Source organism: Mesoplodon mirus (genome assembly GCF_964341445.2).
Source record: "Mesoplodon mirus genome assembly, chromosome: 1".
Lineage (NCBI taxonomy): Eukaryota > Metazoa > Chordata > Mammalia > Artiodactyla > Ziphiidae > Mesoplodon > Mesoplodon mirus.
The window spans coordinates 61,482,792-61,502,274 of NC_138976.1; the positions used below are offsets into that span (position 1 = coordinate 61,482,792).

At 41.4% G+C, this 19,483-nt stretch overlaps 1 protein-coding gene across 12 annotated transcripts in view; it reads left to right on the top strand.

Annotated features, from left to right (window-relative positions):
- The window catches only part of BNC2 (basonuclin zinc finger protein 2), a 436,262-nt gene extending 425,687 nt beyond the window's left edge, over positions 1-10,575 (top strand). For 8 of the 12 annotated variants that reach the window (XM_082604098.1, XM_082604102.1, XM_082604103.1 and 5 more), the window contains one exon: positions 564-10,575. In XM_082604098.1, the coding sequence (XP_082460224.1) occupies positions 564-1,224 (661 nt within the window). In that variant the 3' untranslated portion in view covers positions 1,225-10,575. The remainder of the gene's footprint in view (positions 1-563) is intronic. The other 4 variants (XM_082604099.1, XM_082604101.1, XM_082604109.1 and 1 more) reach the window with 3 other exon arrangements.
- The last annotated feature ends 8,908 nt before the right edge of the window (positions 10,576-19,483 follow it).

Genomic DNA, 19,483 nt, shown 5'->3' on the forward strand with positions numbered 1-19,483 from the left:
AAGGTGAGGGGGAACAAGGCATTATTTTGTCAAGTGAACCCTAAATTATCTAGACCATTTACTTTAAAAAAAAAAAAAAAGGATCCTTTTTATACCTCTAAAAGTGTTTGCTGTAGAAAAAAAAGGCTTTCGTTTTGTTTTTAGGTAAATTCAAATTGTTCAGTTTAGACAAGCAGAACGTTTCCATCCTTTTATCCTACTTAATGTATTTTTTCAAATCTCTGCTGTGAGATTCTCTGCAGCTGATGCTGCTACAGTGTAAAACGAACAGAACAATCATTCAGGAAAAGGTGCATGGGTTTGCATTCATCCTACCACTGAGGAATTTTACTCTCTTATAAAAATTATGTTAATGAAAAGCTCCCCTTATTGCACTCCCCACCACCACTTATTCCCAAATCCTGAGGATGTGGGGAAATGTTTGCTTTTACAGGGGTGTCATTAGCAATGAATGTGCTTATGTGGTGCCTAGCGGAAGCTGAATCAATTTTAAAATGCTCTCCTTTTTCTCACCCTCCCCACTCCCTGTACACCTACCCCCCCCTTCCCTCTTGTTTTCCTAGACACAGTGCCAACATCAATCTCCATCGTAAACTGTTGACCAAAGAACTCGATGACATGGGCCTGGACTCATCGCAGCCCTCCCTTAGCAAGGACCTCCGGGATGAATTTTTGATGAAGATCTATGGTGCCCAGCACCCCTTGGGGCTCGACGTCAGGGAAGACGCCTCCTCTCCCGCGGGGACAGAAGACTCCCACCTGAACGGGTACGGGAGGGGCATGGCGGAGGACTACATGGTCCTGGACCTGAGCACCACCTCCAGCCTCCAGTCCAGCAGCAGCATCCATTCCTCCAGAGAATCCGACGCAGGCAGCGATGAGGGGATCCTCCTGGATGACATCGACGGGGCGAGTGACAGTGGGGAGTCGGCACACAAGGCCGAGGTCCCCACCCTCGCTGGCAGCCTCGGGGCTGACGTTTCAGGATCTCTGATGTTCAACAGCTTGTCCGGGAGCCATGGTGGGATCATGTGCAACATTTGCCACAAGATGTACAGCAACAAGGGGACCCTGCGAGTGCACTACAAAACCGTGCATTTGCGAGAAATGCACAAGTGCAAAGTCCCCGGTTGCAATATGATGTTCTCCTCTGTGCGAAGCCGGAATCGGCACAGTCAGAACCCTAATCTCCACAAAAACATTCCCTTCACTTCGGTAGATTAGTCTCAGAAAAGACACTACAAATGCCAGCTCTCACCAGATGGCCTACGTATTTGAACTGCCATAGTCAGTGTGTGCTTGTGTACTTGGGATGGTGTGTGTGTATATGTGTGCGTATACACATGTATGCCTCTGTGTCTACATATATATATATATATATATATATATATATATATATACACACACACACACGCGTTTTCTTTTCTTTAGATACAAAAAGATAAACACTAGGTGCTTTTGAAGTTTTTTTTCTCTTTTTCCTTTATAGGTCGGATCTTTCATTTGGGGGTGAAAACAAAGTACCCTTTAAACACATATACACACATAAAAGCGTGCAACTAGCCCAAATTTTGACAGAATAATAATTCCTGGTCCTCTCCAGAGAGACAATTTGTTGTACCCATGACTGTTGCCTGCAAACAAATAAAAGGGAGAAAAAAAAAAGAAACAAAAAAGGAACTCCTTATAGTTGTCTTTTGTGAACTTTAAGGTTTTGAGAGAATCTTCAATTAAAGCATGGCAGATTCACCTGTAAATATTTAGCCTTGAGAGGCCAATGATGTAAAACAGTTGTATTGATGGTTGTTTAACTCTTTTGTTTAATTTTTTACAGTTACATCAGCTGTTAGATATACAGGAAAAAAATAGTTTGCTGGCTAGCTCTATTCATTTATGTTAGCATTAATGCACACTTTTTAAGGAAAAAAAAACCATGGTCTTGTTTTTACTACCTGCTAGGTATAGTGATAAAGAGGTGCTGGCATGCCTTACAGCACAGATCTGATTTTTTAAAATGTCCTGTACTAGTACATAAATCCAGTCATGCACTTTTTTTCATACACTACAAGGGGATGTGTAATATCCATGCTTCTTTTTTATCCTTAAACTATTGCCATACTTCAAGTAAGTGTCTTTTTAAAAAAATTCACTTGTATAAAAATGGTCTGGTCAGTATAGGGCACAAATGCCAAACAAAAGTATTAGTGTTAACACAAAACTGCCAACTTTGCACAAGTTTCCAGAAAAGAAAATACAATTAGTCACTCAACATAACCACAGGCCAATTTGTCGGCCACCAGAAAACCGCTTTAGAAAAAAACACTTGGTGATTCAAGTGCCGAATGTTATTACAATCAACACTGCAACCTTCTTGCTTATATGTTAAGTTACATAAAAGGAAAACAAAATTATGTGGTGTGAAACAGCTAAGGCATTTATTCTTTAGAGGCTGGATAATATTTCAGGATACAAAAGCCCAAATTACTCACTATGGAACAAAGCTGAATCCAGTAAAAAGAGTTGAGCTCTCATTCGCAAGGACCTAACCCTTAATCCTTTAAAAAGAAAAAGTCTGAACTGGGTTGGTCTGTTGTGTGGCTATGTAATTTACTGCACGTTCTGCAGTAGTACTCTGATTCAGGCTAGTTTGATAGACAAAATCAAAGACCTTTAACAGCGGCAGCAGCAGTACTTGGAAGCTTTGCAAACATGTGCTGAACTTGAACTAAGCAACACTCCTTTCTGAAAAGCCAGAAGAAGGGGGTTTAAAATAGGATCTCTCACTGTTTAGTGTTTTGTTTCCCCACACGATTTGTCAGAGAGAAATGAAAGCAAGCCTGAAACCAAGCAATGGTGAGAAAGTGAGAAAGAGGAGGGGAGAGGATTCTCCAAACCTTTTTTGTTGTGTTTTGTTTTGTTTTGTTTCCGATGTTTACACATGTTGCCTGAGCTGGTTTACCACATCAGCAGCCTCAGCTACCACAACATACTGACTAAATGATGATATTTACTCAAGTTCAGTCTGCAGCCAAAACCATTAGGGTGTGAGTTGCAGACTGTGTTTTGTTGTCTTTTTTTTTTTTTTTTTAAGTGGAGGGGGAGAAAAGAGATAAACAAGGAATATTTTGTCAAACAGTACACAGTAATTTAAAGAGAATGTATTTCTTTTCTGCATTTAAGGGCCTCAAACATTTCTCCCAGCAGTCTAAAAGTTAGAAATACCCACTTTGTCTTAACTTTTAATGTTATTTCCACTTTTCATATGTTTTGTGATTTTTTTCTAGGTTCACATCAGCATTCACTTCCGTTAAATTTGCCAAAGGAAACTGTTAATATGTTTCTCTTTTTATTATTCCTGTAGGATTTATCGTACCTCACAGTATTTATTGTTTCCAAAAATAAGCATCATTAGTTGAGGATTCAGTATTTTTCTTTGTGAAAATTTCACAAATGATAGATTCTTAAAGATAAGCTAGATGTGTCTAGGGGCTTTATCTTTTCATCTTCAGAGCATGCTATGGGGTTCATTTAATTCTTCATTTGTTCTACAGTGAGGAGAGACCAAAAGTATTTGCAGTACAAAAGAAATTATATCAGACACTATGTCTGTTAAATGACAAATGTTTACGGTGAAAAAAGCTGAGGAATTAGTGCTAACCATTTTTGTTTTCTTGTACCTTTGAATTCCCCAAAGTCTTAATTGCTTTATTTTGGTGTTGTGTTAAATTGAATAGACAGAGATGTTTACCTTTGTTTGTTTTATACCATATAAGACTCTGTACAGTATGTTTGTGAAAGACTGAACTAGAATAATGAAAGTTTGTTTGCAAACATTTTGGTTCTCTTAGCGTTCTCTGTGTTGCTGCTGTTGCCCTATTATCCAAATGATTCGATTCCAAAAGAGTGGGAAAAAAATATTTTTGGTATCCCAACAAAAGATTATGGAAACACTGGCTTTGGGAGTGTGCGTAGACTAAATGACACTTTGTTTTATGAAAATAACAAAATTTCAGCCATTTTTAACAGTTACACTCTAGGTTGAAATATTAGAACTCATCTTGTACAAAAATCAGTGTTTACTCTGTTTAATTTAATGTCAACTAAAAGGTCAAAGAGCCCTAATGAGTGAATTACATAGCTGTCAGCAGGTCACAGCAAACGAACCAGGCTTAGAACAAATGTTTGTTACTTGCCACAAACCAGGCTAGTGTGGATAGCCAGTTAGAACAACCCCAGAAGTAACAAGATTCTCAAGGTAGAAGTTCCCTTGCTCAGAGCATGAATGTGTTCACCTGCCTTTTGTTGGAGAAATGGCAGTGAGTCCTGGACAACTTGCCCTTTTTGAGTCTCTCCCCTTTGCTACTATTGTGCCTCAGATGCCCACATGTTATGGTGGCCTTCTAAGTGGGTGTGTAACATTTTCCAATTTAAAGCCTATTTGCTTAAAAGGGACAGGGGGAGTTGACAGAAGTGGTCCATAAGATGGAGAATCATGAAATGTACATTTCTTTTAGTCCCCCAGGGTTGCTTGTCCTTGGGTGTGTGCCTGAGTGCATTGTTTGGACTTAACTCTAAATCTAGTTAAGATGGTGATCTCAAGGCTTATTTGCAAATGGGAAGGATAAAGAGATCAGCATTTTAATCACTGAGCCCTTCATCTTTGCCCACTCATACTCATTTCTTTTTTCATAGGAGTTTCCTATTGTGAAACAGGTTCTGTTCAGCTGCATCCATTCTATGCCTGCTGAAAAAGGAATAGGAATGCAGCTTTTTTATCCAAGCAGCCTTTTCCCATTTGATTGATTTTAACCAGCATTTTGTCACAGGTACAAAATTGGGCAGTATTATTAACGTGCATGTTTGCTAGGTGGTGTTGAAATGTACTGTTTTGATCATTTTAAACTATGTGTTTGTAAATATCAGAAAGGCTTAGTCTGCTTTAGGGAGTATCTGTGTGTTATGGAGGGGGACGACACAGAGCAAGAATGGATAATTTGGTTTTAAAAATGTGACAAAAAGCGGGACATTCTTTGTTCTGCTATTAATTGTATTGAAATAAGTCAGTGCATTTCAGATCTTAGTCTGGCCGCCCAGTTCAGCCTGATGCCTTTTAAAGGTTTCAAGGTGTTAATGTTTTCCTTCTCAAGGTGACAAACATCTTTTGAAATTGTTTTTAGCACAATGGCGCCACTGTCCTTGTAGTGTAATTTCTTTGGTCATGAATTTCTAGGCCCTTCCAGTAAGAGGAGAAAGGCACTTAACTGGTCAAGAGCCTGTTAGTATATACATTGCTCTTAAAAATAAAAATAAAACAAGCAAGCTTTGAATATATCAAGAATGGGCTGGCTCTTCCAGAGGCATTATCCTCATTTTACTCAGGGGAAACCATGCGCTAGGTTCCCACCAAATAAAAAGTGACCTTTTGTTCCCCTTCCTCTGTACACACCCCTGACATGTGCCAAGCAAATGAGAAAGGGGGCCCTTGGCAATTAAAACAGAAAGAAGCCAGTAATCAGATTGAGACGGACATGCTGCTAACTGCCAACAGTTGACCTGAGCAGTCCTAACTTGCACTTGGTCTTTAGCGTTGGGTTAGATTGACTAACAGAGCGAATAAAGTTCAGCCCTCGTAAGACACGCTCCATCTGCTGTCATCAGAAACAGATCATCTGGAAGAAACCTTCTTTGATCCTGTGGACACACTCCTTTTCTTGAACTTTTCAAAATTATGACAAATTTCAGGGTTTTTAAAAATCACTTATATTCCCCCAAATTTGGAATATTTAGAGGATTTTGCTTTTCCCTCTCATTCTTTGTCTAATGGGAGGGGTCTAAATGAGTACGGAGGGCAATAAAAGGCAGGTGCCAAAGAGACTGGAGGGAATCATGGTTTTTTAAAGCAGAGTGAGGGATATTAAGTAGAGGATTCGTACCTGCCCTGGCTTGAAGGTAACCAGAAAAGAAAATAGTGAAGGCACTGAAACGGTCACGAGAAAAGTCCGGTGCAGCTCAGCCTAGTAGCCAGTGAGAGCACATCGATGCAGTGCCCCCCAGAGCTCCCCATGACCAGGTGCATCACCGAACCCCAGTCTGAGGAGGGAGGGAGAAAGAAAGGAAGGCTGCTGCCTGGAATAGCTCAAGTCCCTTTCAGATCACGGGAGCCAACTAGGGCAGTTGTGGAGGGGGTGTTCTTTTTTTCTTTTCTTTCTTGTTTTTGGAGTGGGAAGTGATGCTACAGAGTCCCTTAGGGAACAAAACGATCCATTGGGTCAACTAGGTCCTAGAAAAGTCCAATGGTCAAACCAAGCTCTAGTTGTGACAAGTGGAGTTGAAGGGCATGGTAGCCAGCAGGGATCTGTTCTTTCTCCATCATTACTGTGGCTTGCCCCCGTAGCCGTGGTTGTAATGCTATGTGGCTCAAAATCTCTTGATCAAAATGTGAGCTCGTTCACCTTTCTACGAAGCATAAAAGTAACTTTTCTGTTTTCATATTTTCCCTCCAAGCTGAACTGTGTGTGGTAGGTAGCCTTGCTTATGTTAGCATTAAGGCCATATCTGCTCTGTCCTAAACGTATTTCCCTATTTCCTATAGTTGGAGAGTTGCTCACTGTAAACATTAATTTTCCGTTAGTTAGTGTTACGTAAACCCAGCTGTAAAACTGACGAGTGCATTAATCTAGCATCACTCTTGCCCAGACACCCATCCTTTCCTGTGTCCTCCCACCATCCTCATTTTTCCCACATTTTGCACAAAAATGATGTTTATGGTCATTCGGCAATAACTGGACATCAAATAGCGTCTTTTTGGCATTTGTTGAAAAATCCAAATGCCTAATAACAGGGGGTTTAAAAAAAAACCTAAGCATTTTTACAAGTACACTGAATTGGATCAGCATTATTGTTCATTATAATGCTATATATTTTTTGAAGTAACGTACTATAGTTGTCATAAAACTATCTTTATTCTCCTCTGAAGTGTTGTAAACTCATTTGACCTTTACTGCAAAAAAAAATTTTTTTCTATATAGTGTATCAAGACAAGGCTTAGTTTGTAACAAATAGTGGAGGGTTACAAAAGAGGAAGGGAAAAAGCCAGGCTGAGCATCGAGAAGCTTCAGTTCAATTTCACCTCATATCTTTCTAATAACTTACTTGTCACTTTATTACCTTCCAGTAATGTGAACGCTGCTGACAAGACTGTCACACTAACAGCAGACAACACCCTCTCTGCTTCAGCTCCAGCTCTCCTGGCTACTTATTGCCCTGGCCCTGAAGGGACACAAACTAATAGTGTGCTTTCCAGTTCAGCACTTGGCCATCAAATATAAAAGGATGCGTAATTGCCTGTTTATCCCTTGTGAAGGGGAAATTGAGTACAAGGGCTAGGCTTTCCCACTGAGTTCCCTGATGTACACACATTCACAGTCTCTCTCTCTCTCTCTCTCTCTCTCTCTCTCTCCCTCCCCCCCCTTTCTCTCTCCCCCCACTTTCTCCTCCTATCACATAAGCCCGCACACACACCCACTAAACTGTATCTTTGGTAAGCCCAAAGCTGCCTCAAGGTGCCCTCTCCAGCTATTAAGTGGACAGTAAAAAGACTACTTCTTAAGGGTCAGTAGAGAGATGCTGACTTTGATGGCATTCTTTGAGTCTTTGGAAACTTAAGTATTGCAATTCCAAGCCCGTGCATTTTGGGAGTACTGGGTCTGGCCCTATAATTAGAGCACAGTTTCTGCAAGTCAGTGACAAAAGTGGTATTAGATCGCCCCATATTCTGTAAGGAAAGCATTAAAATGTTTTTCCTCCCCTTCAAAAAGTGCACGTGTTGTAACAAATTGGTTGTGTGTGATGGTAAAAAAAAAAAAAAAAAAAATTTTTTTTTTTTTTAGTTTTGACACCCAACTGTTAGTCTAAATGAACACGTGTCTTGCCATGAGAACCTCCAAATCCATAGTGTAACAAGACAAGTTCACCTTTGTTTTGTTTAATTGGACTGACAATCTGAAAAAAATAATAAGGCATGGGAACTTTGACTTGAATCACTAAAACAGAGACCACTCTATACGTAAAAGTAAATTCTCCACTTTGGGAAAATTTTGGTAAGCACAAGTGCATGAGCTTTACGAAATCAAGTGACTAGGGGACAAAAGGTACAAAGGAAGATCACGTGAAAGTGTTATCTTCCCAAACATCTTGAGCCTAAATAGCGTGTAGGTATTGGCTGCTATTTTTGTATGTTAAACTGCTTAAAGGATGGTAAAAGGTGGCTAGTTGGTGGCTGAATGAAGTGCAAGATCTCTGTGTGCATCTTCCTTGTGGAACTAGGGGACTCCATGCTTCCTTCTAACCGTCCAGCAGCAGGTCTGTTAGAAGCTGATGACCGCCCCCCCAACCCCGCTTTGAACAGTCACATTTCAAATCTATTTGTCAACCAAATAAGATACAGGTGGGTGTCATCTTTGATACAAACTTCTGGAAAGAGAAAAGTGGCAGATTTAGAGACAGACGACTTACCAGGTCTGTGTTGACAAACCCGTGCTAAAATAATTGCATTAACCAGGGTGAGGACTGGGAAGAAAAGCACTTTGAGTAAGGATTCTTGGGGTCAGAGAAAAAGCAGTTGATGTGTTTTTTTTAAGTTCCCCCAGTATGTATATATTACAATCATTTAGCAAACATCTTAAGAGAATCTTAATTAAAAATTCAGCTGCCAAAATTGCACAGATTCTGCTAATATGAGTTTTCCCCCACCCTTTAAATAACAGGGATGCTTAAGGACAGTTCTAATTATTTTAATGTGTTTCTAGCTTCCTTTTTTTTTTAAAGACTCTTTGAAGGGAAGGAAGAGCAGAAAAAGGTATTTTAACAAGAATGGAGAGAAGTAGATAGTATAAAACTATATTTCTTGAAGAGAGAATATCTAAGCATTATACCGAGACTTTATAAGGCTTCCTGTTGCCAAATGTGATGCTGAAATAATGCACAAGTAAGATGGCAAATCGATCCATTATGAACCGGCTCTGCCCACTTCTGTTACGGAATGCAAGGATTGAGAGGTGACTCGGGGCGGGGGGGGGACCCTGGATGTGTGCGAGAGCTCCACTCATCTGGCCCTGGAAATGCTTTCCACAAGAAGGGGAGAAAAGCCCAGCCCTCTTGGTAGTCCCCCGCTGCAAGGTGAGCTGACCTGGCACTGTTTCCACAGGAGACAGGCTGCCCGTCCTTTCCATGCTAGGAGACAAAGCATCCCCCTGCCCTGCCTGTGAATCAGTGCCATAGCCATGAGAAGCGTTGATTCATGAGGTATGATGCTCTTGACTCCCAGACAATGTGCTGAGTTAGTAGGTTCACTTGAGATGCATAAACCAAGGTTGATTTTTTTTTCATTTAGTACTCAATTTGGAGCATTTTGCATGTCTTTGTACAGAGTAATCCATTCCTCTCATTGCCCATCTTAATCTCCCCTGACTTTTCCATTATCTCTCCACCCCTGCCCTTTCTTCTTCTCATCTCACCCACCCCTTAAAAAAATTCTTTTCTGAAGCAAGAAGGTAGAACACTCCCTCCCTCACCCGGATGTTGATGGCTTTGGAAACGTTTGTGTGTTCTACCCTGTCCAGGGTTTACATAACGTGGATTAAGTGAATGAGATGTTCTAGCATTATATATTAAGCTTATATGACTAAGATTTATAATATATGGTGCTCTCACTTTCCTGTGCAAACTTTGGTTCAGCTGCCCTGCAGAAAAGTCTTACCATTTTCCTACCAGTGCCAGTATGAACAAGGGCAGGATTGCTAAACATGAGTATCTGGAGGTCTGAGGGGTGAGGGAAGGCGGAGAAACCAGGAGAAGACTTTGGTCTGAGGCCTCCCTGGGCCTTTCCTCAAAGGTGGAGGTGAGTCGGGGCTTCAGGAAAGAAAGCTCTCCGTTCTCTACTGCTCGTCAGGGACTAGGCCTTTTAGAACGAGCAAGATCCCTCACCTGGTTGAGAGAACACCTAACTGTCTTATTCACCCCAAACCCACTGGTGTGTCTCGCTAACAAAACCATTTGACTCAACCTGCCTATTTGACAGCAAAATTGGCCAAAGGGAATTGAAATATCTTAAGGAAAAGAATTTTCTCCAAGATATGTCCTCTCCCTCCTCCCAGAGTTTGGGGGTTTATGCTTTTTTCATTTCTCTTCTCCTCTGCATCAAACCAGCCTCTCTGCTCAGCCTGCCACAGAACCAAAGTTTGCACTACAAAAGGGAGTAGCACTGAGGGACGGGGACAGCTTGCATCACCCTGATCTAATCATTGTGACGTCGGTAGCTTCGTAAATACTGTATGTACCTTGAACAAGGGTTTTGTTTTTGTTTCGTTTTTGGTTTTGCTTTTCGGTTTGTTTTTATTAGTAGTCTGAGGGAATTAAAAGTTTTTATTTGCTATTTCTTTTGTTGTATTTTCTGTACTATAACTGTCTACAGTATGTCTTTTGCATAAAATGCATAAGGGTTTGGGGATGTAAATGGAATTTTATTCATATTTTGTCCAAATACCTCTTGTAATTTGTATCAAAATTCTTGTACAATTTTTATATTAAAGATTTATCACTGATCTCTTCTTACCTTCTTGATTTGAAGAAACTTCAACAAACTCCAAGAGACCTTTATAAAACACACCTAGAAACACTTCAGCCCACATCGTGGCTCACCCTTATTTAAGCACACTTGTTGGATAACTCAGTCTTCATTTTGGACTGAATTATGGTATTACTGAATTCACTTCTCAGGAAGATCAAACTCATCTCTTGCTCAGATGGCAAAGCTGAGTCAGAGCTACGGAGATCCTAGCCAGTCCCGATGCAACCCAGCAAACACTGACTGAGTCTTTTCTCACTAAAGCTATCCCTTTGGGGATGCTTTTCCAGTGTCTCTCAAGAATTTCTTTTCCCCAAAGCCTTGGCACAAGCTCTTTTAAGGAAAGGAAGACCTTAGGTATCTTTGCCCCTTGGCTTTCTGCAAATATCTTCCACCTTGACCCTGTGAAATTTGTGGACAGCAGCCAACAGGATGAGGACTATATATATATTTTTTTCATGCTAGATACTTGTGTTTCAGTTTATATTCTCTTGACAGTGGTTTTCTGCAGACTGTGCTTGTTATCATCTAGAAATAAAACTAGCAGATGGAAAGATGTTATCATCTAGAAATAAAACTAGCAGATGACATCTCCTGTCATACTGCTTGAGGCCAATGGGAAGAGGCACATAGGGTGCTTCTGACTCAGCAACTGTTTCATATTACCCCACCTTTTAAACCAATTCTAGCTAAACATTAGGCTAACCCAGACTATAACTTCTGCTGGAGTCTCCCTTCCAATGTAGTATTTCCTGTTCTCCGTCCCTGGAGCCACACTTATCCAAGTCTCCCCAGCTTGTACCACCCCCTTCTCCCATTTCCTCTGGCCTCCGACCCAGAGAAACAAGCTACCCAGACTCTCTAGCAACCCCCTTGGCCCCAGGCCTCTGGCCAGCAAGGGACTGGACAGGCTGCTTGTACCTGTCTGGCTGTCATCAGACCCACAGAAAGGAACTGTCCAGCCAGCTTCAGGTACCACTGACTGAGGGTCCCACTCAAGGTAGCAAAGGTGCCGACCACCAAGCATTGACGGCGAGCAGGGGAGCCCCCCCCCCCGATTTCCTCTGAGCACCCACAGACGGTTTTGGGGGTGAGAGCGAAGAAATGAAAGGTGAAACAATTTGGGGGAAGTCAACCTCCACTGAGGCATGTGGTTATTAAATGTTACGGACGTGTTAACGCACCCCTACGGGGAATCCAAGCATAATTATGATCTTTTCATCAGTCATAACATGTCTGTAATTGGCAAGAATCCTCCCTCAAACAGCTCCTTCTTTAAAAAAAAATTGTTTTAAATGTTATTAAATGGTGGAAATCCTCCTTTTTAGCGAAGAGGCACCCATGAATTCAACTCTTGGCACAAAGTTAATCAGAGCTGCCTGGGTTGCGGCCAGTGGCTCTTCTGAGCCACTGGAAGACTTGCCGTCTGCTAGTCTGCCCCGTGTCAGTTGACAGTATGACAGTAGATTAAGTGCTACTAATTTAATAAAGCTGCTCTGAGGATGGAGCCGATCTATCAATGAAGACCAGAGATGATCTCATGGCCGGGAGCTCGGGAGGGGCGGCTGAGAATATCGAAGTGCCTCAAGTAATACTGGGGGGAAATCTATCGATCCTCTGTAAGGTGCAGTTATTTTTAGTCACCTGACTCTCAGGCACCCAATCATTATCCATATTCATCAGAGACATATAATGAACAGAGATATTGATTAGCAGGGGTAGCTGAAGAGATTTCCCAACAGTGCTAGTTCACACTGATAAGTCTCCAATGGGAATACAAGCCATGCAGCCCTGGAACATAACTTACTCTGTTCTAGGTCCTTCCATTGATTTTATTTTGGGGGGAGAAGTGGAAGGAGGGAGAGACAGTCTTGCACACAGTGGTGCTCCCTTGACCTTTCCCTGAAACCTTCCTTGAAAAAACGAGAAAACCAACGCACTACAACAGTCAACAAGTACGCAGTCCTGCTCCAAGTTGCCTGCTTCTCTCCAGGCTGGCTGTCCTACCTCATCTCTGTTTGATGTGTGTGTTATCTTGATTTATAGAGATGTGCTCGAAGCTGGGATGTGCCAGTCAGAGCTCAGAGCCATCAGGCAGACGAAGCCTTTTCCCTCCCCTAAAGATCAACATATGGCTTCAGGAAATTATCGTGTTAGGCTAATTGCACCAAGTTGGCATGGTAGGAGCGTAATGAGTCCCGGTTTCAGCACACTGACCCCAAACCCAGTGATACCAGCGCAGAGTAACTTTCCAAGCATTTTGCCTCATGGCAGGAAACCTCATTGAGCTGCTGTTTGCAAAAAGCATTTGGTTCCATTTCTAGCGTGCGCCCTGATCCTGCGCTGCATGCTCCAATCATACAAGGGAGTTTGCTGTGCGGTTCAGGTGAGCGCTTGTCCTTCCAGAGAACTAGTGGTGACCCACAGGCCACAACCATCAGAAGCCATGTTTTGCCTGACGGGTAACTAGAAACCATTATGAAAATGCTGATAGGTAACTAGAAACCATTAAACCCCAGGGAGGAAAAAAAACTGTAAAGGATTAACACAAGGACAGCTGTAAAAAAATAAATCTCAAATGCATCATTAGAAACCAGAAATGCACAAAGTCCAACTGTTTGTCATCCACACTGGATATTAGCAACACTTGACTTGGATATTAATGAAATGCTGACGGAACCTGAAGTCACCTCTTAACCACTGAAGCTGGAAGCAAGTTTCTCTTTGCTCCAGTCTCTTACCTGAGTCCAGGGTTTTGATGACGTTCAATTTCATTTGCCTCCGATTATTCTTGCCAGCGTGCCTTAAGCAGTCTTACCTTGGCCAGCAGACTTGTTCACCTTCAAGTCCAGGACAGGTCCAGCCTCTCCTTGGACTTTAGACTTTTGTATGTACCGCCTTCAGCCTTTTCTTTGCCCGACTTTATTCTCTTCATCATAATGTTCAGTTCAATTTCTGTTTTCTTGGCTGAAACAATTAAAAAAAATCAGTTCAATATATTTTGATCCTCTGGGATTAGACTGTACCTTAACTTCTTTCCAAATGTAAGAACTTATAGGGAAAAAAATATCAAAGATTTCAATAATTTTAAATCCCAAGTTCAGTGCATTGTGCAGCAACTTCAAGTTTTTGGAATGCTCCAAAAAAAAATGGTCATAAGCAATTGAATTTGGACGTTATCAAGGTTTGGGGCATATGCTGTGTGAGGGGATTTAAAATTATTAGGCCACTTCCAGGTTTTAGAGAGATTCATTTTTATAAATGTAAGTGCTATTAACAATTCAAAGCACTCTCATAATTCCCCATCTTTGTTCTTCCCCGATCTCAATTTCAATTTTTTTAAGATTTTTTTCTTAAGTGGAGAATTTCCTTCCCAAGTTTCACAAAGTAATTTGCAGACTGAAAACAAGACACTTATTTGATTATTTTCAGATGTCACATCAATTGGTCTTGAGCAGAAAGTAATCCTGCAAGATGTTATGCTTTATGCTTTCTGTTCTTTCATAAACCACAAACCTGTGTGTTTGAAAATATGTCTCTTTCCAAAAAAGCCCTCAGCCACACCCACAGAGTGCACATGTGAGGATGGCTTCAGGCTCATACACAGACATGCCTTTTCAAGGAAGCAACAAAGTCCACTCACTTCACAGATCTACTGTGAGTGTAAGCAGAGAGTGGGAGAAAAAGCCAGGGTGAAATCCAGCAAGTTGTGTCTAGCAGGGAATTGTGTTCTCAACACTTCAAAGATGGGCTGTTTATCTAACCCTCATAGTTTGTGGTACATAGTAGGTGATCAGTGCTCATTCATAGAATAAATGAGTACAGTAAATGGGGACTAGAGGTGGGTGGATGGAGCCCTTTGTTAAATGCCAAAGTCAGAGCCAGCCTTCAGATTAGGCAAAGGTGAAGGCTGCCATGCCTGTGTAGAATGCAGGCATCAGCTATTTGAGGACTCTGGAAAGCAAATAGTAGCAGAAGCACTGAAGAAGACAACCAGGATTCAAAATACTGCTGAAATGGCCTGACTTTGCAATTTCCCCCTCCACGTGCCCCAGCCTGAACTCATGGAAACCTGAAACACACAAGTGGTTCTCAGGGCTGGACACAGAGCTCTCCAGGAGAAGCCCTCTGGTCAAGGAGCCAGGAAGAAAACAGTGGGTGCTCAGGGAGAGTGGGGGAAATTCCCTATTCTTCTTTCTTTTTGCTCTATTTTTTCGTGCCTGCCTCAAACCCAAGCAACCCTTTGACAAAAGGAGCAGCAGTAGGGGAACCAGTAGGCACCTAAATTCTCTGGGAAGGAAGCTGCCCTTCTGGACTGGAGGAGCTGCTGTCCCGAGAGGGTAGGGAAACCCCTTTTGCTTTTTAGCTCTGTCTATCCTCCCACTTGGTCTGGGAGGTGAGCACAGTCCCAGGAAGTGAACCACAGAGCACCAGCTTTCCAGTCAGAGGACCAAAAGGGCAAGGCTGGGAAGTTCCAGGGAGATCATGGAGAGGGAGGTCCTTGGGAAAGTAACCCCTTCAAATGAATTCCTGGGCTCACCCCTGAGATGCACATGCATGGCTCTAACCCTACAAGCACAGGCTGGCTACTGAGCGGTGCTCACGTGGGAGAGATCCGAACAGTGCTTCAGAGGTTTTGAAAACTGAACTGACACTGGAACTAAGACCCACAGAAGACTGGTTGGAACTTGCAACCTGAACTAAGGTTGAATGTCTGCTAAAAACATGTTGACATTCTCCACAGGATTTAAACAAGGCCCAGAATCTCATAATGTGTGGTAGGCAAACTTCTTGATTTTTGTTTGTTTTTCAACTGTGGTAAAATATACCTAACAAAAAGGTATCATTAACCATTTTAAAGTGTATCGTTCAGTGGTGTTAAGTACCATTCACATTGTTGTACAACCATCACCACCATCCATCTCCAGAACTTTTCATCTTCCGCAACTACAACTCTGTACCCATTAAACATTGACTCTCCATTGCCCCTATCCTCACCATTCTGCTTTCTATCTCTATGAATTTGACTACTCTAGGTACCTCATCTAAATGGACACATACAATATTTGTCCTCTGTGACTGGCTTATTTTACTAGCATAGTGTCCTCAAGGTTCATCCATGTTGTAGCATGTGCCAGGATTTCCTTCCTTTTAAGGCTCAATAAGATTCCATTGTGTGTATATACCATATTTTGTTTATCCATTCACCTGCTAATGGGGAGTTGGGTTGCTTCTACCAGTAGGAAGTAGGAAGACTTCTAAAATGGTCCCCAATGATCCTCTATAGAAGTTTTCATATCCTTGTGATCCCATCCCCTTAAGTGTAGGCTGGACCTAGTGCCTTACTTTTAACAACCTGACTGTGATAAAAGTGGTAAGATACAGTCAGAATATAATCCAAAATTTTCAGCCTATGAAGAATTAGGAAAATCTTTCACACAGAAGACAATCAATAGATTATATTACCAAGATGACAAAGGTGGAATTACTTGAAAAAGACTTAAAAGCAAGTATTATTTAAATGCTCCAACAATAAGGGCAAACTCTTTTGAAACAAATAGAAAGCTAAAAGGTCTCATAGACCTCTAAATGGAAACTGTAGAACTCAAAACTAAGATTATTAAAATTAAAAATTCACTGGATCAGTTCAATAGCAGAATGGAGATGACAGAGGAAAGTCAGTGAACTTGAAGACAGGTCAACAGAAATTACCCAATCTGAACAACAAAGAGAAAAAAATTGAACAGAGCCTCAGGAACCTTTGGAATAATAAGAAAACATCTAATGTGTGTTATTGGAGTCCCAGAACTACGGGAGAAATTTCAGTGAAAAAAAAGAATATGAAAAACTGATAACTGAAAACATTCTAAATTTTGCAAAAGACATAAACCTATAGATTCAGAGGCTCAGTAAACCCAAACAAGATAAAGCCAAATAAATGCACACCCAGACATGCATAATCAAATTGCTAGAGTCTACAAAAAAAAAAATCCCCAAAAGAAAAAAGCTGAGAAAAATGATACATTACTTATAGGGGAACAATTGGAATGACTGTGTTTTTTCATCAGAAACCAAGAAAGCCAGAAGGAAGTGGAACAACATTTTATAAGTGCTGAAGGAAAAGACCTTTCAACCCCGAATTCTAAATCCTGGAAAAATATTCTTCAGGAATGAATGTGAATTAAAGAAATTCTCAGATGAAGGATTTCTCAATCTCCTCCCCCACCCCAGCATATATGTTCCAAAAGAACTGCTAAAGGAAATTCTTTATAAAGAGAGGAAATAACACCAAAAAGAAAGTTTGAACTTCAAGAAAGAAGGGAGAGTGACAGAAATTATAAATGTATGGGCAAATACAATAAATTATTTTTCTGTTAATTTTCTGATGGTTTGAAAGCAAAAAATATAGCATTGTCTGGTGGTGTTTTCAATGTTTGTAGGTGTAATACATAAGACAACTATGACATAAGGTTATACCACATATCATTTTATTTACATGACATTCTCTAGAAGACAAAACTGTAGCAGTAGAGGACAGCTAAGTGGTTGCTAGGGCATGGGGTGGGGGCAGAGTATGACTACAGAGAGAGAGCAGGAAGGAATTTTCGGAGTGATGGAACATCACTGTATCCTGCTTGCAGTGGTGGTAACAAATCTATATATGTCCTGAATTTTATAAAATACAGGGAGAAAGTCAATTTTACTGTATTTTAATTTTTTTTATAAAAGGAATTAGAGTTAGGTCCCCTGGTACTCTGATTTCAGAGAGTGAAATCTGCCTCTACCACCCTCTCACCCTCAGCTCTAAATGATACATCCCTTACTCTTACTTGTTTGCTTTTACAGGAACATCCTTTAAAAAGGGCAGAGTCCTTCCCATCAAAATGATGAGGCTTAAAATAAAACCCTGTAGGGGAAACTCATTGACTTAAATTCACCTTCAGTTTTAAATATTCTTTAGCTTATTTATAGCAGTGTGTTTTTGAAGAGAGCCTGAAAAGGGAGGCACAGGACATTTTGACAGGAGGTGCCACCAGTGAATATTTAAAGGATCGGTCTGGAATTATCTAAGAGCCTTCATATTGATAGACATATCTTGGAGAGCGCTTCAAATATTTGCAATGGAGAAGGACAGAGGCAGAATCTTTGTGATATTAACCACCTGGAGCCCTTCCCTCTAGCACAGTAAGCAGCTCCTTATTCCTGACCATGGCACTAGAGTTCTTCAGTACCCTGCAATTGCTGAGTGGAAACTCTGAATCCCCAACTACTCCCTCCAGATTGCTCCTCATGCACATACAGGCTGCAGTGCCACTGGGCAACAAGGGTGTAGGTATGAAGGACATCTTAGATGTTATGTCTACATTGGAAAGTCCATGGACTTGCTGCTTCATCAAAGTAAGCAGTGAGTGGAGTACAGAAACCAGCAAAGGAGATTGACAAGAGTGGTAAGGAGAGAACCAGACTTGTGGTAGGGAAGGTAGGGAACTTAGAAGTGTCAAAAAGTAAGTGGTCAGCCATATGAAACACCCCAGAGAATTAGGTATGGTGAAAATTGGGAAGCATTCATTGGATTTGATGATTAGGGAAATTGTTAATACTTTGGTGCAAACAGGGCATGTCCACGACATATGCGTCACAGTGCCTACCAAGTCCAGCTTTCCTTGCTAGTAAACACTGCTCCACCCTCAGCACCAACACAAGAAAAACATGCTAGGTGGACTGCTGTAGGACAGTGGCCTGAGACTGACCAGACATGGGTGACTGACCCAAGAGCAGTCCATTTATAGGCTGGTAGGTGACCTATGAGGAGGTCTGGTACAAAGCAAACATAATAATTAGCTATTTAAACTAGCTCTGTCCAGGATTCGGACTCTGATATATAGAGTAGATTGAGCAGTTGGATGTTAGAAGAAAACAGAGCCAGCATTAAAAGACAAAGAGAGAGAGAATAAGGGAGACAGACACGGGCTAGGAATGCTGAGAGAGAGAGAGAGATGGATAAAGAAGCAGGCCCCTATGGCTGCTCTGGACTGCAGGAGTGCATGGATCAGGATGCGTGTGGGCTTTATTAGGAAGTTTGGTGGCAAAGGGAAGAAAGCTTGTGTTAGATTGCAAAGAAGGGTCAAGGGTAGCAGTGTGTGTGTGTGTGTGTGTGTGTGTGTGTGTGTGTGTGTGTATGTTTAATAAGAGGAAAGACTCAATCATGAGGGAGAATGTGGGGAATGCTATTATGCTTACTCATTTAAGTCCTAACTCTCAACCTAGCCCTACAGTCAGGGGAATTGTGCTTCTGCTACAAATACCCAAGGGGTACAGAAATGCCTAGAGATTAGCACCTACCCAGCAGACATAGGAGCTACTGAAAATTCAAAGTGATCAGAGTGGGAGGAGGGAGGAGCACCATCTATGAATCTGAAATATGCACGAGGCGCTCTTCTAAGCACTTTACCTACCTTTCCTCATGTTTGCCCCCCACCACACCTGTAGGATAAACATTATCCTTCTTTATGGTTGAGAATTTGAGGCTTAAGGAAGTTAAGTAACAGAGACCATTGAAACTGTACTTTGAACTCAGACCTGTTTGTCTGAAGTCCTGCTCTTTCCACCTTTCATCATTTCTCCTACTCGTGAATATTATACACTTATCAATCAACAAGCAAATTTTTGTTGAGTTCCTTTGGGTATAGCTAAGAGTACAATAAAGAAGGTTTCCACTATAGTCGAGAAATAAAAATATGTGTAACATGGTAAATTACAGTTCATGATAGGCCAGTTGGGGTCCAATCAGGAAAAGAGAAACTTCACTAAGTATTTCAACAGAGATAATTCAATATGGGGAATTGGTTAAATGGGTGT